Below are 24310 nucleotides of genomic sequence, written 5' to 3' on the forward strand. Positions count from 1 at the left end.
ATAGTTTCTTTCGGATCGTCGCAACATTCAGTTGAATTCGATATTTTCGGATTCTACTGTATTTATAGACTATACGATCTTTTAAGATCTGTCTTAAAACCATTTATTGGCCAACAAAAGACGATTTTAGGATTAGATACCTACCCAGATATATTTTCTTTTATTGAGGTAGTTCATGATAACCATTTGATAACAAAAAAACGTTATCGAATTTGGTTAAAAGTAATTAGCCCATTTCTTGTTCTTGATTCCGGACAAATTGGCCGGAATTGATGTCTGCTTTCACTTCCGTTGTCAGCTTTATTGTTTTAATCAAATTATTATAAATTAAAAAATATGTATATTTTGGTTTTTCATTAATTTTTTTCATAAATGTTTATATAATATACATTTTTATTTATAGCCATCCACCTAGATTATAATTAGTTCCCCTTTTCTTTTTTTGATAATGCATTTACCCACTTTGCTTTTGAGGATCAATTTAAAATTGAGATTATCTACAAATCGAATTGACTTTCTAGCTAAAAACTATGATTCATTTGTTGGTCAATTTAAAAAAAAATATGATCCCAGATAGCAACCACAATTCGGACAATAATGTTGAACATTCTTACAGTAGTTAACACAATATGGTAGACCAGCACAAGGCCACAAACTGAAAATAATAACAATAAATATACATATTTATTTTTAGATCTCCATTACCATTCCGAACTCACCAGCAAACACATAATAGGCCAGCAATTAAGTGCGTTCCCTTAGTGGGTTTGGTCATTAGATTGGTCATCACAAAGCCATGACAGGATGGACACTGAACACGTTTCGATTGTGAGCCAAAGTTTCCACTATTTACCGGTTGGTTCGCTATAACGACATTTGGCTGCCCCACAGTTGGCTGAAAGGTCTGGGCTGGTGAAAAATCCGAATATACCGATTGTTGGTTACCATTTTCCATGTTGAGCGAACTAATTGCCGGCCCAGCTGTCCTCATACTGGCAAAGCTCTTATCACTCTAGGTGAAGTTGCTCGATTATCAGGAAATTTCTTATCTCACTTGTCGATTAACCACAACTTGTTTAGACCAAACAAATTAAGTACATATTTTTTTTTTTGGTTTCTGGCAGTTCTATTTAATTTGTTATAAAATGTTTGGTAAAGGGGTTTTTATGGGAAGCAATGCAGATAAAAGTGCATCTAATCAAGAGAAAGAGTACAAAATTGTTCGTACTTGATTCCATTTTCATTAAACTAAAGTTTTGTCAATGTATTTATGTAATTATTCACCGATTTTAGAGAAACTTTATAGTTGGTCAGGCTTATAAAGGCCAGATTTGTATGTAGCTTTAGTCAATTACTTACTTTATTAGTTAATCGATTAATTATGTTTCTTCTTATCGCATTTCCGTTTCATATCAACTAATTCCCAGAAGTGTACATGACATTTTCGTTAAGTATTTACAATTTGTTTAATTTCATATGTTTTTTTCGTTTATACAAAATCGTTTCATAGTCTATATGGTATATATATGTTTTAAATGATATATTTATGTAGATTAGTTTTCAAAAGTACCTATATAGGCACTACAATTGGGGCAGTAATGGTTAGCATTCTGACACGAGTCCATACAATATGGCAAACAAACGCAAGGCCAGCAACTGTTGGGCAAAGAAAGAGTGAGAAAGAGAGTAAAATTGGTTAGTGGAATGGTGAACAAGTTTGAGTAATGTATGTATATACATAGGTGATTCAGTTTAGTATGTAGGTCTATGTCTGACTAGTAATTCCATTTAATAGCCACTGTGTGTCGACCTCAAAATGTTTGACGTTATCGGCCAAAAATAAATTAAATACCTTATGAAATAGCCAATAAGCAATAAGCTTATAATATTGACTGATTATTTGATTTTTTTGCTAACAGGAAATATAAACGACTTGAAAATCTATATAGACTTTAGCTAGAGATTGAGATTTCATTGTGCAAAGATAGATAGAACACAAATTAGCAAAATCTTAACGAGACATGTATCTAAAAGAATATATATACTTCTATATATATATATATATTTGTATAGCCATGTCTCACTCAAGTGCTATCTGAGTCAACTGTAGCTCCATTTCCAGCAGAGATAACAAAGGTTTCAAGTGTTTTTGTTGACTCTTAATATACACACACTCTCGCTCTCTCTCAAAGTCGTTTTCAGTCTTTATGTACAACACTTTTAGGAGTTCAGTCTAGATAGATCTTTGTGAATCACCCAGTCCAATCCAAGAGGTTTCTACTTACACAAACAGGCATAAAATGATGGCCCAGCAGTGTGTTCTGCCCGATGGCGTACTCTTGACAGTGGTCAGCACCTCAGCATGGCAGGATGGGCAACGTATACGTGTGGGCCCACTGCCGATTGGCACCAAATTTGAGGTAGTCGTTGTCTGTATAATCACAGTCGAGGTCTGGGGATTCTGTGGCATTGGTGGATATAGTGGTGGCTGTGTGGGTCCACCCTGTGGCTGATAGGTCTGAGCTGGTGTAAAACCGGGCTGCTCGCTATACGGTGGAGGCTGCTTGCTGTCCATATTTTCACTCAACTGCTCCGTTTAAAGGTTACCGCTAAACTGAAGACTAAATGTATTCAGCTTGCACTTACGACAATTTCTGTTTCTGTTCTGTTTCTGTTATGGAATTTCTTATCTTATCTCACATACTCCGATTATTTTTATACCATACACCCATAGGGTGAAATGGTATATTAAAGTCGCCAAAATGTATGTAACAGGCAGAAGGAAGCTTCTCCGACCCTATAAAGTATATATATTCTTGATCAGGATGAATAGCCGAGTCGATCTAGCCATGTCCGTCTGTCCGTCCGTCCGTCCGTCCGTCCGTCCGTCCGTCCGTCCGTCCGTCCGTCCGTCCGTCCGTCCGTCCGTCCGTCTGTATGAACACGCAGATCTCGGAGACTATAAGAGTTAGAGCCACCAAATTTGGTATGTATACTCGTGTATTATGCACAGTTACAGAGTTAATTGGAATTTCGGCCACGCCCCCCTACGCCCCCAGGAATCACATAAAACTGTTTTTCTTAAAAAGTATGACAGCTAGAGACATCAAATTTAGTTTATATACCCGATTAGTTAGTGCGCAGAAATTAACTGTTCAAACTTTTTGCCACGCCCCCTTACGCCCCCAGGAATCACATAAAACTGTTTTTCTTAAAAAGTATAACAGCTAGAGACATCAAATTTGGTTTATATACTCGTTTAGTTGGCGCGCAGAAACTAATTGTTTAAACTTTTTGCCACGCCCCCTTCCGCCCCCGGAATTCACATAAAACTGATTTTCTTAAAAACTATGACAGCTACCGACATCAAATTTGGTATGCAGACTAGTTTAATAGACGCGCAGAAACTGGCTATTTAAAAATTTTGCCACGCCTACTTCCGCCCCCGCAAATTAAACAAAACTGATTTTATCAAAAACTAACAAAGCTAAAGTCACCAAATTTAGTATGTATACTGGCATAGTATGCGCGGAGAATTTAGATATTTTCACATTTTGCCACGCCTACTTCCGCCTCCATAATTTAGAAAAAACCGATTTCCTCCTGTAGTTTTTTGACTATCGCATTTAAATTTGGCAGACTAATTAATCTTATCTATTTCTACAAAACTACCAAATTTTATTGAAATCGGACTAAAAACATGCAAAATATGCGTATGAACGTATTTTACTAAGCGGTCCACAAGGCCAGAATTGGCCGTTGGCTAGTGGCGGCGCTAGAGTGCTGTGTTTGTAGAGTCAGCGAGATAGCACATATGTAGTATGAAGCATGTAAAAACAATTTAATAGACATATGTACATTTGGTTTTCGAAATTTAAAAAAAATTTGTTTCACCTGGTGTATGGTATACCCGAGTCGACGAGTCGACTTACTTGCTTCATTTGTTATTGTTGTCAACTGACGGGGGATTTTTGGCCCTGACTGAATGGTGGTGTATGGATAAAGATATGTATAAGTATATACGTAGGGGTATTGTTTATAACACTTGATTTACTAGGTACATCTAAAACAGTTTTCTAGATTACAAATGAGTCATCAATGCCTACACATTGGCAATCAATGTTGATGAATAAGCGCTTATAGTTTGCAGTTGAAATTCCATATCGACAAATCTTCTTGATGTAAAGCATTTTAAATACTTTACTAACATCAGAGTCTCTTTTCCAACACTGACTCCAATTCTTAGGAATCGAAAACACTTTCATCCCTGCATCTCATCTGAACAATTTTATAATATGTTTTAATGCTTTAATCTGGTTTAATTTAAAAAGCCTTACAACTAAATTAAGTCCATACTTAATTTTTATACCCTGAAAAAAAATATATTTTATGTGTATATATTACTTGTCAGTCATGTTGATCTCTGTCTGTATAAACATCTAAATCTCGAAAACTACAAGAGCTTGAGTCATTAATTTTGAAATTCAGACTCGTATAGTATGTATCCAGTTGCAGTTTGTTTCGATTTTTCGATATCACTCCACCTACTTAGTTATTTCTTTTATTGCGTTTAAATATTTAAATCTCACCAAAAATATCAGTAACTCTGCGACAATTTTCTCATTTCATTGAATGTAACGCCCTAAAACCAATTAGCTTTGTGATATCTCTTTACATAGTAATATTTTGCACCAAAATTTAAGAATCATCGAAAGTATCTTTCACACTTCTATTAAAGTCCATGCTCTTGTAGGTTTCGTAACTTGCCGATCTAGTTCTTTAAGTATTATTATCAATATTTTTATTGGGAAATCTTACCACAATTGAATTGGTAGGTTGTTTTACCTGATAGAATGGCGCATAGGGTTTTGCCCTGCTGAAATTATAGCATCCAAAAGATACGTTCCCATCTGAGCCGGTTTGTCTGGCATTTTCCTTGATATTTTGCGAAGATTTTGTCAAGATTCGATTTTTTTTACGCGAAGTTCCGTTCCGGAACGAATATAGGGGCTAGGTGTCTTCTCAACATTTCTAGTTCGTTCAATTCTGAGAAGCTTTGTTAAAGAAAGCCCTTTTGGACCCACCAAATGACAAAAAGTCGTGGGAGGTCTATTCACGCATTGGTCCTGTTTTATTATCTTTATTGCAGGCACACACACTTCTCTCAAGACGCAACTCCACAGACTCGCACTTCAGACTCGACTCAACAGGCTGACTGATAGACTTTGTTACAAACGCATAGTATATCGTTTCATTTCGATATTCTATCGATACTGATTCTTACTTTAAAGCATCTCTTCTACTGCCTATACTGTGATCCTACATATGTACATGACAAATTTGCTAGTTTAGCTCCGAGAACATCAGTTCTATTGAAATCTCGGGGGAGTGGCAAAAATTTGAAATAAATTTTGATCTGATCGCTTCAATTGGAGGCTTTTATAGTTTTCAAAATGTATGTGTTCATCCGGATACACACTTTGGAGCCCTAAATATACGATTTCACTCTGTTATGATACCATATCGAATCGAAAAGCTGACCACTTTTCGGTAAAAAAGGTATGACTAAAACGATTCCTTTAAGGAAGCGCGAATCAATGGCTTCTTTATTTTATAACTAATTTAGTTTAGTTTCACAAACAAAGTGCAGATAACTACGATTACAGTTAGACACCTGCATGTTCTGATCATCATTCTTCATACGCAAGGATACACAAAGTTCATCATCATGAAATTTGTTCGGTTGGTTGGGACTCCAAAGCAAAAACGTAGCTCGTTTGCCGGTGGTATCCGATATGTATTGATCCTTTTGCGCCAAATCATTAATATCTAACCAGTGGTCTCGATACCTCTCCAACAGTTTGCGTATTTCAACAAGCTCCTTCAGGTTTTTGGGACTAGCCAGATGGGCGCCCATTTGGCGACAAAATTGCAACGCTCCGAACCAATTAGCTCTATGATTCCTCTCTACATAGTAATATTTGCTGCCAATTTTAATAAATTTCTCAAGTATCTCATCCTTTTGCCTTTCGGTGTGTACCCCACACCTCCTGTTTAGCTTCATGGCTTCCAACTTAGGGTTCTTTGCATTATGTTCAACTAGTTGCTTGACTAGATTCTCGCTTCGAGTTTGAATGTCCTGATATGCAGATGTGCAGGCATTCCACCTTTGCTGATTATTCTTTATAAGAGTCAAGGTCGGCCTTATCAAGGAGAAACAATGGCCATCACATGAGGACTTCGTTTCCAAATTAAAATACAATTATTAATATTTATTTTCTATAAATCAGACTTGGGGAAACCTTACCATTGAATGGCCTAAAGCACCCCAATCAAATTGAGAGACCATCAGTATCAGTCCCAGAAAATTTAAGTACGTAGACATCTTCTTCAATACACAACAGTTTTCTCAAAGAAAAAATTGTGGAATAAAACGTTGATTAGGTATTTAGTATATACATATAAGCGATTAGTTTTGCTTATACAATCAAATTTACGTGATTAAAGTATTTGTAAGTCTAAATTATATAGTACAATGGGTATTCAAGTCTTGAAACCACAGGTATATAAAAATGTAAAAAAGTTTTGAACCGCTTGTTGAAGCTTAACATTATCTTTTCGTATGAAAGACATTTGAGTTATTGCCATCATTAGCTTTTGAATCTATCTTCAGTATAAAGTCAACATCTCATAAAGCTTAAATTTGAGGATATATTCACGTCGAACCCAAAAGAATTATTTGCGACAGCAATTAAGATTTCAGGTTGCCATATTCCAATAAGGCACACTATGAAGTTTCCAATGACACGCAATTAGCTATTCTATTAACATCCGGAAATAATCTCTTGTAGGGCTCCGTTTTCAATCTAAAAATGTCAAGAGTCAAAAAAGATGAATTTGTGATGGTAAAAAAAACTATTTTTATATAATTTTTATGCCCAATGTCAAGTTCAATGATTTTGCCAATAGAATTTGGAACTCGATCATTTGGAAATGGCATATTCAAGCAGTCTAAATGGTCCGTCTGTTTCTGGCCTTTTTCTTCAAGATTTGGACCACCCTACGTATTTACAACTCAAACTGTCAAACAAAAGATCGATTGATCTCTACTTCTTTTAATTCTTTTCGTTGCTTACAAAAGCGAAGCGGAAATCGATGGAGTAACTAAAATGAAAAGGATTTCTTTGTCTTATCACATAATCATATTTTTTTTTTATAAGATCTTGAAATAATCAAAAGGATTAATCTTTGGAAGCTATATATTTATTTATGATTGACCAAGATTTCTGAAATATTGTTTTTTTTTTTTTTACTTCCAAGTACAAATTAATAGAATTCACAAATATAATAACTCTTTGTTGCACAAACATCATCGTCCATCTCGTTGTCCACAAGACGAATGCAATGCTGGTTATCATTTAGATTCCTTGGTTCATTAGGTTGGAATAGTAGGAAGTCGGATGGCATTCCGCTGGTTTCCGATACGTATTCACCCTCCTTGGCTAAGTCATTGATATCTAACCAATAAGCTTTACTTTTGTCTGCCGCACCACGCAGATGATTGAACTCTTTAAAATTTTGGGGACTTGCCAGATGTGCACCCATTTGTCGGCAGATTTGAAGAGCGGCAAACCAATTAAGGGGCTTAGAATTTTCTACATAATAGTGCTTGGAACCGAGTTTCTTAAACTTTGAAGGAACCTTCTTTTTCGAACTTTCAGCTAGAATTCGACACTCCTGGAGACTTTCACCAAAGGGTCGGTAACTTTTCATACTCTCTTTCATTCGAGTCTCCAATTCCTGCAGTATATCACGCCGCTGATTCAATGCATTTATGTCGCATGAATGCGGCTGGTTCTCGTTTTGTAAAAGTTGCGTTAATGGCTTCGTGGCTTCTGAACAGTAAGCCTTACATTGATCTGGTGATTTCTTTTCGCTTGGGGGTTTCTTTGTCGTCATTTTTGCCGTTGGTCGTGGGCCTTTTTTAGTCGTCCATTTTGGTTTTTGAGGTTTAGTTGTCATTTTTTTTTGTCCTGGGAGTTTTCTAGTCGTCCATTTTGTCTGTTGGGTTCTCCAAGTCATACTCTTTCCCCCTGGGATGTGGTGAAACACCCTTTCGGTAACTGGTGGACTACTAGCCATATTATTATGAACTGGAGGATTCCGTGTTTTGCCATCTGGAACTGGATATTTTTGACCAGAATTACTTGCCACACCATGTGGACTAGAAGGATATCTTGTCCCATTATTTTGAACCGAAGAGTTCATCGCCACACCATGGGTCCTAGCAGGATTTCTTGCCCCGTTATTTGGAGCGGTAGGATTTTTTGACATACCATCTTGTCTTGGGGGTTTCATAGTCGTCCCACTTGGCTGTTGGGGTTTCAAGGTCATATTTTTCCCTGGGATGTTGTGAACCATCCTATCGCTAATTGGTGGACTACTAGCCATATCATTATGAACTGCAGGATTCCGTGTTTTGCCATCTGGAACTGGATATTTTTGACCAGGATTACTTGCCACACCATGTGGACTAGAAGGATATCTTGTCCCATTATTTTTAACCGAAGAATTCATCGCCACACCATGTGGACTAGCAGGATTTCTTGACCCGTTATTTTGAGCGGTAGGATTTCTTGACATACCATCTTGTCTTGGTGGTTTCATAGTCGTCCCACTTGGCTGTTGGGGTTTCAAGGTCATATTTTTCCCTGGGATGTTGTGAACCATCCTATCGCTAATTGGTGGACTACTAGCCATATCATTATGAACTGCAGGATTCCGTGTTTTGCCATCTGGAACTGGATATTTTTGACCAGGATTACTTGCCACACCATGTGGACTAGAAGGATATCTTGTCCCATTATTTTTAACCGAAGAATTCATCGCCACACCATGTGGACTAGCAGGATTTCTTGACCCGTTATTTTGAGCGATAGGACTTCTTGACATACCATCTTGTCTTGGGGGTTTCATAGTCGTCCCTGTCGGCTGTTGGGGTTTTAAGGTCATATTTTTCCCTGGGATGTTGTGAACCATCCTATCGCTAATTGGTGGACTACTAGCCATATCATTATGAACTGCAGGATTCCGTGTTTTGCCATCTGGAACTGGATATTTTTGACCAGGATTACTTGCCACACCATGTGGACTAGAAGGATATCTTGTCCCATTATTTTTAACCGAAGAATTCATCGCCACACCATGTGGACTAGCAGGATTTCTTGACCCGTTATTTTGAGCGGTAGGACTTCTTGACATACCATCTTGTCTTGGGGGTTTCATAGTCGTCCCTGTCGGCTGTTGGGGTTTTAAGGTCATATTTTTCCCTGGGGTGTTGTGAAACATCCTATCGGTAACTGGTGGACTATTATTTTTCATAGTCGTCCCACTTGGCTGTTGGGGTTTCAAGGTCATATTTTTCCCTGGGATGTTGTGAACCATCCTATCGCTAATTGGTGGACTACTAGCCATATCATTATGAACTGCAGGATTCCGTGTTTTGCCATCTGGAACTGGATATTTTTGACCAGGATTACTTGCCACACCATGTGGACTAGAAGGATATCTTGTCCCATTATTTTTAACCGAAAAATTCATCGCCACACCATGGGTCCTAGCAGGATTTCTTGCCCCGTTATTTGGAGCGGTAGGATTTCTTGACATACCATCTTGTCTTGGGGGTTTCATAATCGTCGATCTGGGCTGTTGGGGTGTTAAGGTCATACTGTTTCCCCCTGGGATGTTGTGAAACATCCTTTCGGAAACTGGCGGATTACTAGCCATACCATTACGAACTGGATATCTTTGATCTGGATTACTTGGCACACCATGTGGACCAGCAGGATATCTGGGCCCACTATTTCGAGCGGTAGGATATCTTGCCAAGCCATCTTCACCTGTAGGATGTCTTGCTCCATTTTGTCGATCTGTGGGATATCTTGCTAAGCCATCTTCACCTGTAGGATGTCTTCGAGCGGTTGGATATCTTGCTAAGCCATCTTCACCTGTAGGATGTCTTGCTCCATTTTGTCGATCTGTGGGATATCTTGCTAAGCCATCTTCACCTGTAGGATGTCTTCGAGCGGTTGGATATCTTGCTAAGCCATCTTCACCTGTAGGATGTCTGGCCCCACTATTTCGAGCGGTAGGATATCTTGCCAAGCCATCTTCACCTGTAGGATGTCTTGCTCCATTTTGTCGATCTGTGGGATATCTTGCTAAGCCATCTTCACCTGTGGGATGTCTTCGAGCGGTTGGATATCTTGCCCAGCCATCTTCACCTGTAGGATGTCTTGCTCTATTTTGTCGATCTGTGGGATATCTTGCTAAGCCATCTTCACCTGTGGGATGTCTTCGAGCGGTTGGATATCTTGCCAAGCCATCTTCACCTGTAGGATGTCTTGCTCCATTTTGTCGATCTGTGGGATATCTTGCTAAGCCATCTTCACCTGTAGGATGTCTTCGAGCGGTTGGATATCTTGCTAAGCCATCTTCACCTGTAGGATGTCTGGCCCCACTATTTCGAGCGGTAGGATATCTTGCCAAGCCATCTTCACCTGTAGGATGTCTGGCCAAACTATTTCGAGCGGTAGGATATCTTGCTAAGCCATCCTGACCTGTAGGATGTCTTGCTCTATTACTTCGATCTGTGGGATATCTTGCTAAGCCGTCTTCACCTGTAGGATGTCTTCGAGCGGTTGGATATCTTGCTAAGCCATCTTCACCTGTGGGATGTCTTGCCCCATAATTTCGAGCGGTAGGATATCTTGCCCCATTATTGGGATCTTCTGGATACCTTCCCACACTAATTGGATCTGCAGGATATCTTGCTACACCTATTTGAGCATGATAAGTGTGTTGATCGTCAGGATAACTCGCCACACCATTATGACCTACAGGATATCTTTCCACAGTTATTTTTCCAGCATGATATCTTGGACCATTAGTTGCTATACTTTTTTGGTCATCGGGAATGAAATGTTCCGCGATATTGTTAAATATGTCATTAAGTGCAACGAAGTTAACTCCAGATGCACTCAGCGGACAAAACAGCAGCACGAATGATAAAAAGAATACATTCAAATTCAAAGACATTTTCCGACTGTTTTCTTCAAGAAAAGATCTTTAAATGAAATTGATAAGCTGGTTCCCTCACTAATTTAGTGCTAATTCATGTCATGTAAGCGTATCTAAACTTAAATACCAACAAGAGTTTTGAATTTGTTCCCGCTCGTAAACAGGGTATGACAAATGTAGCATGATCTAAATTGTTATAGAAACAACCGACCCGAAGAAGTTTCAATTTACTTATCTATAATCAATCCCCTAAATATGTAGTAATAAATATGTATGTACATACATACATACATATATATATCAAAACTGGTTTTTAACCGGTTTGAGGTCAATAAATCAAACTAATTTATGAGATTTTTAATCGTAGGCAGCACAAAAAAGTTGGAATCTGCAGTTGCAAACTTTGCCGTTCTTTTAAGGCTTCATGTAGTTTGAATTCCCAACTACTTTTAGCGTTGAAGATTTGATATGGCCAACTCTGGATTTTTCATCGAAGTCTGCTGATGATAGAACTTCCTGGTTCTTAAAAGACAACTATGCAGACAATCTGCTCACCTTTTGTGCTGCCTACGATTAAAAATCTTTGAAAAAAAAAGAAAAGAATCTAGACAAGCAAATATATACGTACATACAGTGTATATATGTACAGTGCTTACCATATTTAAAACCCACTTTTAAACGAAAAAAACATCGGTTCAAAAATTTTTCCCAAATGAATTTTTCACTTAAAATTCAGGATTTAATATCAATTTCTTAAGAGATAAAAACAAGGAAAAGAAGGGTGATTCTGTAACTTGCTTGCTGTAACAAAATTATAGCAAAATTTCATGTTTTGGTCAAAAAAATTCGAAACCGTTTACGAGTATTAATATTTAGTGCGGCCTCCATTTGCCTTAGTTAACTCAAAAATTCTCTTCCTCATTGAAGCCACTAAATTTAATAAAAGGTCCTTTTCGAGACTTTGCCATTCATTTAAAATTTGCGTTTTAAGATCTCCAACTGTCTCAAATTGGCGATTAACGGCATACACCCGTTTTGCAAGAATACCCCAGACATTTGCTATCGGGTTGAGATCTAGAGAACATGCTGGCCAGTCAAGGACATCAACATGGCAGTTCTCCAAATACTCTTTTGTACGTCTGCTCACAGAGATTCTGGCATTATCCTGTTGATAAACCATTGATTTCTCACGAAATTCACTTAACAATTGAATGAGGCTACTATCCAGAGTTTGAACTCGTTACTGCTCATTCGGCTCGTTACAAACTTCAATTCCAAGGTACCAAATGAACAAAATGCTCCCCAAATTATTACGAAACCACCTCCAAAGTTTCTCCTTGAAAAAAAAACATAGAATCCTTTCTCAGAGCATACCAATAAGAATTAAACCTATCGGGACCATCCAGGTTAAACTTCTTCTCATCAGAAAATATGACCTGTTAGGGTAAAAATTTAAAAATATGCTGTAAGCCATCAGAGGATGATTCAAACGCATCTTTTCCCAATCGGTCGCAGTATGTCTTTCGGCAAAGTCAAATCGGGTCAACATGGGTGCTTTGGTCAAGAGGTCTGACTCTTTATGATTCCCGAGTTCTTAAGTGCTTTTCGCCCAATTCGTTTCCTTGATCCATATTCTTCGGGATTGTGCAAATAATTTTTTGAAAAACCTAATAAATGTTGTTAAAATTGTTTTAAAGTTTAAGCTGCTGGGTGGGTTATAAATATGACAAGCACTGTATATGTATAAATATAACTTATAAGTTAAGTTAACTTTTGATTTCAAATGTTTTGCAACTGTTTTTTTTAACTTAACACTATGTTTTTTAGATAGTTGACAATTGTTCTTTATTTGGTCTGACTTTGTTTTGGTAATCGATTGAACGATTCTGGCTCTTTTCATGGGGAATGTCATCAATGTTTAGCTATAACCAGTTGGGAATTGTATGAGAACATTGTGTGAACAGTCACATACATTTCCGAAGAGTGCTTTCTGGGGCTTATATTTCCCAGTAGCCTACTAAGGTACTAAGGGGCGTTAACTTATATATTAATACTACTTCCTGTTTTACTTATTTCGGTTTGCTTAGATTCAAATAGATGTATTTTAAATTTAAAAGTGGTAATTTGTAAGATGTAAAGCTAATAAATTGTCCATTTGGTTACTAACATTGTTAGCAATTACATGTTAGACTTTAACTTTGTATTTTTAATGTCAAATTCCTTTTCTCTTTCAGTTTCTTCAATAGTGTTACGTTTATTCTTTTCAGTCTGCTATTAGAGACTTCGTATTGGATAACATCATGGACGGATCCCGGTGTATCTGGGAGATCTAGACACCTCACGAAATATCTATATATTCCAATAGATTCTTACTTTTTTCCAGGGACGCCGCATAAGAGTTTTTTGAAAAGTATAGAAATTCCTAAGCCTAAAACCTAAATTTTCTGATCTGACATCCATGGATAAAATGTAAATATAGGGTATACCCGGCAATTTTAATAGTATGAATTGTGTATTTTTCATTTGCCATTTAACTGGCTTTACTTTGGGTTTTTTTTTTTTTTTTGGTTATTCCCATTAACTTTTCTGTTGTTCAGGTTATTGATCTTAAGCCATTCGATTCGGGTAGTCAATGGGTTAACTCTGTTAAAGCTCTTTGTGGGAGCTTTTGAATCCACCCACTAGTAAGTACAGATTCATATAGATGGTAGCTTTCCCTTGAGCTTTCAATTTCAAGTGCAACCGTTAACATTTCAGCCATGAAATTAGTGTTAGACAAACAAACGGAAATATTGAAACAAATGAACAACTGGTTTGATATTTTTCCTTTTTTTGTTGTTACTGCTTTTGTGTTTTGTTTCTCAATAATAATAAAAAAAACAACACATATTTTCTGTCTATTTGTCTAATGTTTTCTTCCATAAATTGTAAGATAACCCAATTTATATAGCAAATAGCTAAGACACGAAGCCAGTCAGTTGAGCAACATGAGCCGGCAATTAAAGTTCATGGAGCAGCCAAAGTTTAAGTTCGATGACGAGGATAATCTTTATGGCGATTTGGTGGAAATCAACTTGAATAACCAGTGTGCACAGGCCAAACAGAATTCAGACCAGGCCCTCAATATGCTACTACAGACACCGAAACACCATGGCTATCCCTTTGGCTATAATGAGGTGGATCCCGCAACAGACTTCTATTTTTGCAAGAAATCCAAATCGACAGGACAATTGTCGGAGAAGGTTGCCTCATCGGTGGCGCCAACGGCCACAAATATAAGCTGTTTGAGGCAAATGTATTGCCCGGAATGCCATGAACGTTTACATGAAGAGGGAGTGCGTCTGGAGCGCCTATTGACCATGTGGTAAGGAGCCTAAACTCTAGAGCAGCCATCTGGGTCACATCTCACAAGCAATCTATTATTCTTTTTCCAGCTGCTTTGCCCTTCTGCCCATCTATCCCTGCTGTATGAGACGCTCGAATAACGATTGCAAGGTCATTTGTGGCAAGTGTGGCTATATGTTGGGTGCCTGGAAGCGTCAATGATTGAACTGTGGATGCGGGGAAAGATCTCATTCAAAAATTTGAAATTTCGTTTTGTTTTTTAATTATTTTTTCTAGATTTTAAGTATTGCCATAAGCACTTTTGTTATTGATTTTGACCTTGTGATGATGATCAAGATGTTAATGATGAGCACTAGACATTCCAAAACAAATTGAAATTTGTATATAATTATTTTCTGCCAGACTCTTTTACTGTCTCTCTCTTTCGCTCTCTGATTAAGTGTTCTCTTTGTTGGATACTCTTATGTTAATTTTTGGCTGATGTCTTTTGGCAAAAAGCTGTTTGGCGCCTCAGTTGAATTAAAAATGTTGACTGATATAGAATTGGATAACCATTCGGCTGCCTCTACGGCCACCTTGGAGGAATTATCGTTAAACAAGGACAAGAGTGGAGTGCGTTTCTATAGTGTTGGTCCTAGCACCTATCGTGTCCATTGTCCTTTATGCCAGCAGAAGGCTCGCACTGAGACTGTACAAATGTCCGGGGCTTTGGGTCAATTAAGTTGTTTGCTTTCGGCTTTGTCTTGGTAGGTCACCAGACCACACTAGGCCCCCAATGGAGCTTATCTCTCTCTCGGTGTCTCACTCTCTATCTTTGTCTTTTGTGTATTTCTCCAACAGCTGTTTTCCCATCTTTGCCTTGACCTGTGTTTACTCCTGCCTACAGAGCCGCTTGAAAAGCAAAAGGGTCTTCTGCAGCAGCTGTGGCGGCCATTTGGGCTTCCATTGGCGACCCGTTTGAATATGAATTGATATTTCGCCAAAGCATTTCTATAAATAAAGAAGCTACACACTTAGCAGCTGTTTAAAGAATTTATTCATCACTTTTGGAACATGAATACTATATAAGAATCAAATATATACTTATATCTATTCTTTGGCAGACTCTCTCTCCCACACTTACTGACTCAATCTCGCTCTCTCTCTCGTGATATTCGCCTCGATTCGGTCAGTTGTTTGGGTGTTAGTTAGTTGAAATGGCAAGCACGGAAAGTCTAGATGGCAGTGCCTGTGATTATGGCGGCATTTCCTCTGTGCCACAGGTGGGTCATTTGGGTAAGGATCCCATCGAATTGATATGCCCTTCGTGTCAGCAATTGCAAGTGAGCCGCGTGGAACTGGAAGCTGTCACATGTCTACAGAAGATTGTCTGCTCTTTGAATGTTTTACTTTGCTGGTGGGTTGCCCTCCCCTGGGTCTCGTTGTCTCATTGATGTCATCAATTCTCTTCTTATCTTTTCTAGCTCCCCCATCCGCTGGCCGGGTCGTCATGATGTCAATCATTATTGCTCCTCTTGTGGCTGTTTTCTGGGACGACAAATCATCCTAAGTTGGTATAAACGTGCACTTTTCCGCATGCAACGAGCCGATGTGGAGGATCACGGACGTTGGCAATGTTTCAGGAAAGTAGAGAAGGAGCAATTGGATGAAAAGAAAATTGGCAAGCAAAAAGAACGTTTGGCATTGGCAGAGGGAACTGTCAGAAACGTATAAATAATTGATTTAAGATGACCAATAACACAAAAATAATAAATAAACTTGATTAAAATAAATAATTTTATACATAATAGGTCATTTCTAAACACCAAACGAACTCTTATCAGCATGCAGGCACTTTGGCGCTCCTAGCGTCCGATTTTTTAACGATTTAAATCCCCCAAAGTTAAAGAAAAGATCTTGTCTTGTACGAAAAATTTCCTGATCCTGATCTCCATTAACTTAAATATACACCCTACTGCAAAAGTCATGTTTCCTTTCAAGATATGTTTTTATGCTTCGATCCTTTTTGTGTCTTTATTTATAGAATATGCTCTATAATACCTACTTTCAATTATAATCAAAGAGAAATCCGTTATTATTGGCGACATTTCTCTTAGACAAGCAAACAAAATGCCCAACCCAACATTTAAGAGAATTGAAGAAGTTCTCTTAAGATTTGCATATTTGTTATTATTTGAAACCGGCTTGTCTCTCCGCACACTCAAAGACAGCTGTTTTGAATGCATTATCTTAGCAGTTAGTTGAGCTTATCAGCCCATGTACATACATATATAGAACCTCCATACATTAAATTTTCAGTAAATGCGCAAATTTCGTTACGGCAAGTAGTGCAAAATGTGGTTAATTCTATTGACAACTTTGTTGGCGGGTGTAATCTATCAATATGTGAAACGGCATTACACCTTTTGGCATAGGGAGGGCATTGATGAGGAGCCGGCAAAGTTTCCTTTTGGCATACTCAATCCAGTGATAAAACAGGAACGTAGTTTTGGACTCGTTCTGAGTGATATCTATCAACGGTTTTCCGGTGATATTGTCGGCATCTATATGATAAATAAGCAAACACTTTTAGTGCGAGATGCTCAGTTGGCTCGACAGATTATGACCAGTGACTTTAATAGTTTCCATGATCGTGGTCTCTATGTGGATGAGGAGCGTGATCCTTTGTCGGCCAATCTGTTCAATTTGCCTGGAGCCTCTTGGCGTAATCTGCGCCAGAAATTGGCTCCCTCTTTTACATCCGGAAAGATCAAGGCCATGTTTGAGACCGTAAACGATGTGGGTGATAAATTGGTTCAACACTTGCTCAAAGTAATTGACGAATCGCCAGGAAAAGACATTGAAATAAAGGATAAACTAACCACCTATGCTGTGGATATAATTGGCTCGGTGATTTTTGGCCTCGAATTGGATAGTTTCACCGATCCAGATAATGAGTTTCGTAAGGTTAGCAAAACTGTTTTGAAATCCGAAACAATTTGGATGAAAATACACAACATGGCAACAATAATGTGTCCCCCGTAAGTAAACTTTAAGACACAGTTTAGCTTCCTACTAATAGTTTCTGTTTTCTTTCAGGGTAGCCAAATTAATGAATTTGCTGGGCATTGAGAACGAAGTATTCGTTAGCCTGCGCAATATAATGAAAGAAACCATTGAGTTCCGTGAGAAACATAATGTCGTACGCAAAGATTTGCTCCAATTGCTTATACGATTGCGTAACACGGGCAAAATTGGCGATGACGATGACCAAGTTTGGGACATAGAAACCACGCAGGAGGAGTTAAAGGACATGTCAATAGATAAAATTGCGGCGCAGGCTTTTCTATTCTATATAGCTGGATCGGAGACTACAGCAGCAACATCTGCCTTCACCCTCTACGAGTTGGCCATGTATCCCGATCTATTGAAAGAAGCCCGTGATGAATTGGATTTTGTGCTTAAGAAACATAATCTAAAACGTTGTGATAAATTGACCTATGATGCAATACAGGATCTTAAGTTCCTCGATCAGTGTATAATGGGTTAGTTCAATCATCATGACCATCCGAAATGCTAATTTAAACTCCCTCTCTAGAAACTGTGCGAAAATATCCTGGATTGCCGTTCCTCAATCGTCAATGCACAGAGGATTATGAAGTGCCCAAAACCAAATATGTTATACGTAAAGGTACACCCATATTGATACCATTATTTGGCATTCATCGTGATCCGGCTTACTTTCCCAATCCCATGGACTATGATCCCCATCGCTTTGATGCGGATAATATGAATTATGATCAGGCTGCCTATATGCCTTTCGGTGAAGGACCACGTCATTGCATTGGTAGGTAAAATATTCAAATGACTTTATTCTAGGAAATAATCACCTCTTCTTGCTTACTTTCAGCTCTACGCATGGGCAAAGTCAACTCGAAAGTTGCTGTGGCCAAAATTTTGGCCAATTTCGACGTTGTTCCAGCTCCGCGCAAAGAAGTTGAATTTGGTTTCGATCCTACTCCTGTATTGGTGCCCATTGGGGGTCTGAAGTTACGTCTCAACAAGCGCACATGATTGAAGGAATGTCAAATAAATCTTATATATTTACTGTACTGCAATTCCATGAGACACACAAGCGTTTTAATTTTCCTGACAGATTGATATTTATTCTCAGTCGTCACAGAATCCATTTGTTAAAAAAATATTACTCTGAGTAATGAGAGTCTATTACTAAATACAAAAACACATTGAAATTTGTATACCCTATCAATAAATTCTTTATTTCTAGGTGTTTAATATACATATGTAGATATATTCAATACTTAATAGTGAATAGAAGGAATGAATAGGTCATAACTTGCGATGAATTTGAATGATGTTTTCCAAACACGGTTTCATCCTTAGAATAATTACAGGTAAGTGATTATGTTCTGTTTGCTTTTCTAACATAAAATACATACATAAACTTGACAAATTTTTAAATAATCCTCGTTTAATTGTGTGATTTGAATTTAGGAAAGAATGAGTATATGATTAATGATAATCACAAACATATTCGATGATCAATGTTATCGAATGTGTTGCTAGAAAAGGAAATAACTTGAGTTTATTGGATATTTCCTTAGCAGGTAACAAATTAGCTTAACTCGTGTTTATTCCAAGAAGGTTAACACTTCGATCTTCGGGAGGTCCACTAGCCTCAACCCAAGCAAATCGGGTAGTTGCTGGCCCTTTAATGCGTATAGTTGACCCATTAGAGGTGGTACATTGACTTTTTACTCTTTTTGCTACACTTATTTCATTGTGAGCCTGTCCAATAACATAGAATATAAAAGATATTACCAACGTTAATAAGAACTTAAATAAATAACCGACTGAAAGTTTCGCTCAAACTGTGGTAAATGCTTGGTAATAAGGTCTGTTAACTGGGCATTCGACAAGTAATTTCCTTAAAAAGGATTCCATAATGTTCTTTGTCAGAATGTTGCTTGGCTTATTGGCTTGAAGTAGAGTCAAGTAATTCATCATGAGAGATAAGAAGTATATTGATACCTACATTATCTTTCTTGGTGTAAAGACAAACGATTAAATATTCCACTCTTTCTAAAAGATTGGAGAAAAAGTGGAGCATGAACTTCGTTCGATAACATTGATCATCGAAAATGTTTGTGATCACCATTAATCGAGTATGCATTCATATGTATTTTATGTTAGAAAGGCAAATAGAACAATAAGCACTTATGACATCACTTACATACCTTAAACATCATTATACATAATACATATATCGCGAGTTATAACTGTCGTTCCGGCAACTTTGAAATTTTTGTTTAATTTTTTAAGTCATTGGCGTCGTATTCCACGAATGTATGTAAACGGTAGAAGTAAGTTTTTATGACCTTATAAACTATAAACATATATTTTTGATCATCATCAACAGCCAAGTCTATCTATTGTCTGTCCATTCGTCCCTCAGGATCAGCGCAAACTTCTTCTAGACAGTTAAAGCTAAGGAGCTGAAATTTGCATTTGTAAGCTGCTATAAATGCATTTCTCGGATTCAGCCGAATCGGACAAATATATCGTACAGCTCCTATAGGAACCGCAAAGTCACTAAAAGTGACTTCTCTTAATAACTTTGTTAATTGTTTAGCTATTGCCTTAAAAGTTAATACTTGTTTAATTCATCTACATATTAACAATTGTGTAGAATTTTGTAAAGGTCAGGTGACTATATCTCATATAGCCCGAGGTAGCAGCGGTAAACAAGAATAAACAATAAAAACAAAGCGAACAGTTTATTTCAGAGATTTTCAACTCGCCCTGTTGATTGAATTACCTGACATTGTCACCTATGCTGCGACTTTCGTTAGGGTATAACAAACAATTAATGAAATATTTCATTTGCTCTCGTTTTGCTTGGTTAGATGATGACATCATAGGCATGCGCCCACAAACAGTTGGATTCCATCACTCTGCACGCTAGAAGAGAAAACTCTCTTGATTTCTCGTTTTCTCTCGTTCAATTGTTCTCGGGATCTCCCGATTGTGATTCTCTGGTTTTGGGGGGGAGGTCAGCTAGACAAATGACGAACAGTTGCCGCCCAGCCAGTTACAATGGAACAGCAAACGCAAACACTGCAGATCCGATTGCTGCCCGCCAAGACAGCCGAGGAGAGATCACGGAACATTATAGCCAATGTGGTAGTGGAGGGTCATCATGCCAATCTCGTGCCCTACATTGATGAACAAGTTCTGGCCAGCAACGGTGGTGGCGATTGCGAGAAGGTGACACTGCTAACACAATTGGAGGGAGCAACGAAATCCGAACCAGCACATCCCCGTCTCAGATATTATGCTGTGGGGCCCTCGACCTATAAACTGCAGTGTCCTCTGTGCCGGGAGAGAAGCGAGGCTGGAGTCATGAGAGCAGCCAACTGCAAGGATATCAACTGTTGCCTGAGTTTGTTGTCCTGGTGGGAAATACTACTACTAGCTACCCGAATTAGCTAGATTTACTTCTGTTCTCTTTTCTTTCTTAGCATTTTTCCCATATTCTGGCTATGCTGCATATGCACTTGGTGTGGCTGCAATCGGGAGTGGACCACCAAAGGCGTCTATTGCAATCATTGCGGCGGCAAAGTAGGCATTCAGCGCAAGGCCAAATGAAATTTATATTTTTGTTCAATCAATTAAAAACGAATGGAAATTAGTGCTCTCTATAAGAACCAAAGAAAACATTTGTTAATTCTATTACGCAGCTAATTCAATTAAATAAAGAGCGGTAAATCATTTCCAGCTCTCAAACATTCTCTCACCCATTCTCACATTCTCGCGGTTTCTCTCTTTGGCTGGCCAACAGGTTGCCCCATTGACTGTGTCTGTGTCTGAATTTGTTGGTTGTTCAGTTAAGTTCTTTCAATAAACATGACAACCACGACGACTGAAACAACGACAAACGAACGGACGGCCGAGCAGTTGGCCAAAGATCTGGCCGATCAGAAGGAACGTAAAATATATGAGAATTTTGCCACTCCCTTGGCGGGAACATTTCTCAATTTGCCCAAAGAGTCGGTCATTATCAAGTGCCCAGCCTGCGGCATTAAGGATCAGAGTGTCGTCCAGAATGATCTTAAATGGTGGGCCACGGAGGTGAATCGTCTGGTGGGCTGTCTGTTTGTGTAAGAGAAATAACATACCTGTCGTTTAGCGTAAGAAGATCCTTATTTTGTTTCTTGCAGGACCTTTTGTTGCTGCTGCTGTTTCAATTACTATATGCCCTGCAAGCAAACGGATCGTAGTCATTACTGTGGCAATTGTGGTTGTTACTTTGGAAGAGCCCTCAAACGACGCCAGCCACTGAAAATTAAGGCAAAGGCATAAAAAGAAAATAAAATTTACATATTTGTGAAGAGGAAAATAAATACAGAAAAGTTTTAAAATTAACGTAACGTACTCACTTGTCCTATTGGATGGCATCTCTTTTGCTCTCTCTCTCTCTCTGTCAGTCTTACTTTCGGTTGTTTCCGCTGATGTTTATTTGGCTATGTTTTGCTTTTAGTCTACTTTGGATACTCCCAGCGCTAAGACATCTTTTGGCCTGTTATAATGTCTGAAGACTTGCTACCTGTTTACTTTGCTGTGGGTCCTACAGTCAACGAGATCACTTGTCCTTATTGTAAGGTTAAGGCCAAAACCATATTGAAACGATCCTGGCTAAAATGCTGTACCAAACGTCACCATTGCGGCTCGTGCGGCGAATATTTAGGCATCTATAGACGTCCACAATTGTGAGCAGTACGAAATACTGTATCTGCCTAGATATATGTACATATATATATCTATAATTCTTTTGTATACATTTCTAAATTAAAGAGAACCGATTCGACCAACGCCTCGTTTTCTCACTCAATTCGGGTTGAGGGTAGTTTGCTGCCCTCGTTTTGCTCTCTGATCTCATGGCATTCCATGCACATTCAATCAGTTAGTTGTTATACCTCCAAGCGAGCACAAGCATGGCCATAGACGATCAACAGATTGTGGCCATAAGTATTACACAGAAACCCCAAGTGGGCTATTTGAGAACCGAATCCACTTGGGTGAATTGTCCAGCCTGTCAATATGGTGACTGGAGTCGCATACAATTGGATGCGGTAACCTATTGGCAACGTTTTCTACACTTTACCAAACTATGGTTAGTAGTAACTACTTACGAACGGATCAAACGATCATTAAGTCTTAAATTTTAAAGCAAAACCTGCCCCACTCGCTCGGATGTCAATCATTATTGCAATCACTGCGGTTGCTATATAGGCAGGTATGTGCCCATCAATTGCTCGGAACGTTGGCTCTCGAGGGCTGCTCGACGACAAGCGGCTGTCGATGATATGACACTGAAGACCAGGCCCAAGGATTGTGCCGAAAGGGCTCAGAAGTCGAGGGAAAAGGTCTTGGCCAAACGGCAGAAGGAACGCGAAGAGAAAGCAGCCAAAGCCAGCCAAACAGTTGTGGTCACAGTGCAGACAAAGTAATAATATAAAGAGGATGGCGAGGTCACCGAAATGGTTTCAGTCTTGACTAAGGTCAAAGCTTTGACAAACACCACAAAGCTTTTTCACATACACATGTATTTTATTTACCCATACAAACAATTTAAATGAAAATGAAAAACGGTTTTCAATTCATGGTGGGTAAAATTGTTAAAAAATTATTGACATTTCTTTGAACTGGGCCGGGCACTGCAACTGGGACAGGAACAGGTTTTAGTAGGCGAAGGACAAGCCACGAAATCACGATTCGGTTTGATGCAATTATTCTCACGATCATAGAGGCCCAGGAAGGTTTTGCAACTGGGGCAATGTAGATATTCACGATTCTCAGGTGAAATGAGGCAAGGGAGAAAGCAAAATGGCCAACAACTAATCAAACAGGCAGCACAGCATCCTGTGCTCTTGTAAAACTCCGTTTTCGTCTTGATCACTGGACAACGACAGCAGCCGCAACAAGGGCAAAAGATGGCCCCATCTGTGGGTGTCCAACGTTCAATGGAAGCGCGATAATACTGACGACGGCTCAGGTCTTTTGAATCGCAGGCCTTGGCTCGATTGGGCCTAAAAGCCGATCCCTCGACAACATTCTGGCTAGAAGCTGCAATCGACAAGTTGCTTCCACTTTTCTTTTTCTTGGCCATATCTGGAAAAGGACACATGACAGTGGAAACACATTATTTCAAATTATTTGGACTCACACTTTTCTGCCTCATCTGCCATTCGCTCCTCGGACATGCCCGTCCTTTTGCTTATCTGCGATAGCCTTTCCTGACTAATCCCATGGGTGGCAGCTAATTTATATAGATTCTTGATCTTCTCGTTTGCTTGTTCCATAATTTCCGGATGATCCTGGGCGATATGCTGCACCAGTCCATTGGTATCATAGCGCGAGCATTTGATCACCTTGAGACACTTCAAGCAACGCACAAATTGCACATCGCACGGCACTTCCGACATGTTTCCCCCTCTCCTACTAAAACTATTGTTTGTTTTGATATTATTTGTTTTTTTGTGTTCTTCAAGTGTTGTTTTATGAAAACGAAATGCCAAACAAATAAGAGTCCCTCTATTTTTGATAAATTTCGAAAAAGTATATTGTGAAACAGATGTCTCAATTGAATTTCCTGATGATTAAGAAACAAAAGAGGAGAAAAGGTGAGCCAAAAGTTAAATTAAATCAAATACGAAGAAAAGGAGACATATTTGAACTCCTTTTCTAATTAACCTTGTTATGGCTCTTAATAACGATAAAATGTGAAATAAATTTCTAAATTGGTAATTAATAATTAATTAATGGTAATTGTAATTCACATTGTCATGGCCTAAGTAAAGATAAAATGTTCATAAATGGTCTGTAC

General features: G+C 38.6%; 10 protein-coding genes and 1 long non-coding RNA gene across 11 annotated transcripts; 8 read left to right on the forward strand and 3 right to left on the reverse strand.

Moving 5' to 3' along the window:
* Positions 1-1441: 1441 nt before the first annotated feature.
* LOC137577331 (lipopolysaccharide-induced tumor necrosis factor-alpha factor homolog) lies at positions 1442-2621 on the reverse strand. Its single transcript, XM_068290765.1, has 2 exons — positions 2286-2621; positions 1442-1656 (listed from the first exon to the last, which is right to left on the reverse strand). Exons 1-2 carry the CDS (start codon positions 2573-2575, stop codon positions 1554-1556), a joined length of 393 nt encoding a protein of 130 aa, XP_068146866.1. The 5' UTR covers positions 2576-2621; the 3' UTR covers positions 1442-1553.
* A 5434-nt stretch (positions 2622-8055) lies between these two features.
* Positions 8056-10731, reverse strand: LOC137576680 (uncharacterized). Its single transcript, XR_011032312.1, has 2 exons — positions 10236-10731; positions 8056-10115 (listed from the first exon to the last, which is right to left on the reverse strand). It is a non-coding gene; the product is annotated as an uncharacterized lncRNA (long non-coding RNA).
* A 3181-nt stretch (positions 10732-13912) lies between these two features.
* Positions 13913-14812, forward strand: LOC137577505 (uncharacterized). Its single transcript, XM_068290990.1, has 2 exons — positions 13913-14443; positions 14514-14812. The coding sequence occupies exons 1-2, from the start codon at positions 14067-14069 to the stop codon at positions 14623-14625; spliced, it is 489 nt and encodes a 162-aa protein (XP_068147091.1). The 5' UTR covers positions 13913-14066; the 3' UTR covers positions 14626-14812.
* Positions 14813-14904: 92 nt separating this feature from the next.
* Positions 14905-15447, forward strand: LOC137577952 (uncharacterized). The gene is made up of 2 exons (XM_068291556.1): positions 14905-15170; positions 15265-15447. The coding sequence occupies exons 1-2, from the start codon at positions 14905-14907 to the stop codon at positions 15383-15385; spliced, it is 387 nt and encodes a 128-aa protein (XP_068147657.1). The 3' UTR covers positions 15386-15447.
* A 173-nt stretch (positions 15448-15620) lies between these two features.
* On the forward strand, positions 15621-16199 carry LOC137577796 (uncharacterized). Its single transcript, XM_068291344.1, has 2 exons — positions 15621-15820; positions 15888-16199. Exons 1-2 carry the CDS (start codon positions 15621-15623, stop codon positions 16135-16137), a joined length of 450 nt encoding a protein of 149 aa, XP_068147445.1. The 3' UTR covers positions 16138-16199.
* Positions 16200-16736: 537 nt separating this feature from the next.
* On the forward strand, positions 16737-18521 carry Cyp6d2 (Cytochrome P450 6d2). The gene is made up of 4 exons (XM_068288690.1): positions 16737-17444; positions 17503-17948; positions 18002-18250; positions 18314-18521. Exons 1-4 carry the CDS (start codon positions 16759-16761, stop codon positions 18475-18477), a joined length of 1545 nt encoding a protein of 514 aa, XP_068144791.1. The 5' UTR covers positions 16737-16758; the 3' UTR covers positions 18478-18521.
* A 1966-nt stretch (positions 18522-20487) lies between these two features.
* Positions 20488-21141, forward strand: LOC137576998 (uncharacterized). Its single transcript, XM_068290354.1, has 2 exons — positions 20488-20879; positions 20946-21141. Exons 1-2 carry the CDS (start codon positions 20521-20523, stop codon positions 21070-21072), a joined length of 486 nt encoding a protein of 161 aa, XP_068146455.1. The 5' UTR covers positions 20488-20520; the 3' UTR covers positions 21073-21141.
* Positions 21142-21169: 28 nt separating this feature from the next.
* LOC137576999 (uncharacterized) lies at positions 21170-21849 on the forward strand. Its single transcript, XM_068290355.1, has 3 exons — positions 21170-21187; positions 21266-21584; positions 21645-21849. Exons 2-3 carry the CDS (start codon positions 21331-21333, stop codon positions 21784-21786), a joined length of 396 nt encoding a protein of 131 aa, XP_068146456.1. The 5' UTR covers positions 21170-21187; positions 21266-21330; the 3' UTR covers positions 21787-21849.
* Positions 21850-21980: 131 nt separating this feature from the next.
* LOC137577000 (uncharacterized) lies at positions 21981-22295 on the forward strand. Its single transcript, XM_068290356.1, has one exon. It carries the CDS (start codon positions 22012-22014, stop codon positions 22195-22197), a length of 186 nt encoding a protein of 61 aa, XP_068146457.1. The 5' UTR covers positions 21981-22011; the 3' UTR covers positions 22198-22295.
* Positions 22296-22406: 111 nt separating this feature from the next.
* Positions 22407-23090, forward strand: LOC137577136 (uncharacterized). The gene is made up of 2 exons (XM_068290527.1): positions 22407-22597; positions 22655-23090. Exons 1-2 carry the CDS (start codon positions 22419-22421, stop codon positions 22932-22934), a joined length of 459 nt encoding a protein of 152 aa, XP_068146628.1. The 5' UTR covers positions 22407-22418; the 3' UTR covers positions 22935-23090.
* Positions 23014-24043, reverse strand: LOC137577135 (uncharacterized). Its single transcript, XM_068290526.1, has 2 exons — positions 23651-24043; positions 23014-23595 (listed from the first exon to the last, which is right to left on the reverse strand). Exons 1-2 carry the CDS (start codon positions 23907-23909, stop codon positions 23111-23113), a joined length of 744 nt encoding a protein of 247 aa, XP_068146627.1. The 5' UTR covers positions 23910-24043; the 3' UTR covers positions 23014-23110.
* Between the last annotated feature and the right edge of the window lie 267 nt (positions 24044-24310).

The sequence above is a fragment of the Drosophila tropicalis genome, unplaced genomic scaffold, assembly GCF_018151085.1.
Source record: "Drosophila tropicalis isolate 14030-0801.00 unplaced genomic scaffold, ASM1815108v1 contig_593, whole genome shotgun sequence".
Taxonomy (NCBI): domain Eukaryota; kingdom Metazoa; phylum Arthropoda; class Insecta; order Diptera; family Drosophilidae; genus Drosophila; species Drosophila tropicalis.

Bases quoted from the DNA above. Each gene is read 5' to 3' on its own strand.
- LOC137577331 (XM_068290765.1), bottom strand. From the start codon at position 2,575: ATGGACAGCAAGCAGCCTCCACCGTATAGCGAGCAGCCCGGTTTTACA. The intron at 1,657-2,285 runs GTAAGTAGAAAC...TTTGCCCAACAG, and splicing joins ATCATTTTATGCCTGTTTGT to TTGCTGGCCTTGCGTTTGTT.
- LOC137577505 (XM_068290990.1), top strand. From the start codon at position 14,067: ATGAGCCGGCAATTAAAGTTCATGGAGCAGCCAAAGTTTAAGTTCGAT. The intron at 14,444-14,513 runs GTAAGGAGCCTA...TTCTTTTTCCAG, and splicing joins GAGCGCCTATTGACCATGTG to CTGCTTTGCCCTTCTGCCCA.
- LOC137577952 (XM_068291556.1), top strand. From the start codon at position 14,905: ATGTCTTTTGGCAAAAAGCTGTTTGGCGCCTCAGTTGAATTAAAAATG. The intron at 15,171-15,264 runs GTAGGTCACCAG...TTTCTCCAACAG, and splicing joins TTGCTTTCGGCTTTGTCTTG to CTGTTTTCCCATCTTTGCCT.
- LOC137577796 (XM_068291344.1), top strand. From the start codon at position 15,621: ATGGCAAGCACGGAAAGTCTAGATGGCAGTGCCTGTGATTATGGCGGC. The intron at 15,821-15,887 runs GTGGGTTGCCCT...TATCTTTTCTAG, and splicing joins TTGAATGTTTTACTTTGCTG to CTCCCCCATCCGCTGGCCGG.
- Cyp6d2 (XM_068288690.1), top strand. From the start codon at position 16,759: ATGTGGTTAATTCTATTGACAACTTTGTTGGCGGGTGTAATCTATCAA. The intron at 17,445-17,502 runs GTAAGTAAACTT...GTTTTCTTTCAG, and splicing joins GCAACAATAATGTGTCCCCC to GGTAGCCAAATTAATGAATT. The intron at 18,251-18,313 runs GTAGGTAAAATA...GCTTACTTTCAG, and splicing joins AGGACCACGTCATTGCATTG to CTCTACGCATGGGCAAAGTC.
- LOC137576998 (XM_068290354.1), top strand. From the start codon at position 20,521: ATGGAACAGCAAACGCAAACACTGCAGATCCGATTGCTGCCCGCCAAG. The intron at 20,880-20,945 runs GTGGGAAATACT...TTTCTTTCTTAG, and splicing joins TGCCTGAGTTTGTTGTCCTG to CATTTTTCCCATATTCTGGC.
- LOC137576999 (XM_068290355.1), top strand. From the start codon at position 21,331: ATGACAACCACGACGACTGAAACAACGACAAACGAACGGACGGCCGAG. The intron at 21,585-21,644 runs GTAAGAGAAATA...TGTTTCTTGCAG, and splicing joins CTGGTGGGCTGTCTGTTTGT to GACCTTTTGTTGCTGCTGCT.
- LOC137577000 (XM_068290356.1), top strand. From the start codon at position 22,012: ATGTCTGAAGACTTGCTACCTGTTTACTTTGCTGTGGGTCCTACAGTC.
- LOC137577136 (XM_068290527.1), top strand. From the start codon at position 22,419: ATGGCCATAGACGATCAACAGATTGTGGCCATAAGTATTACACAGAAA. The intron at 22,598-22,654 runs GTTAGTAGTAAC...TAAATTTTAAAG, and splicing joins CTACACTTTACCAAACTATG to CAAAACCTGCCCCACTCGCT.
- LOC137577135 (XM_068290526.1), bottom strand. From the start codon at position 23,909: ATGTCGGAAGTGCCGTGCGATGTGCAATTTGTGCGTTGCTTGAAGTGT. The intron at 23,596-23,650 runs GTGAGTCCAAAT...GTCCTTTTCCAG, and splicing joins GGCAGATGAGGCAGAAAAGT to ATATGGCCAAGAAAAAGAAA.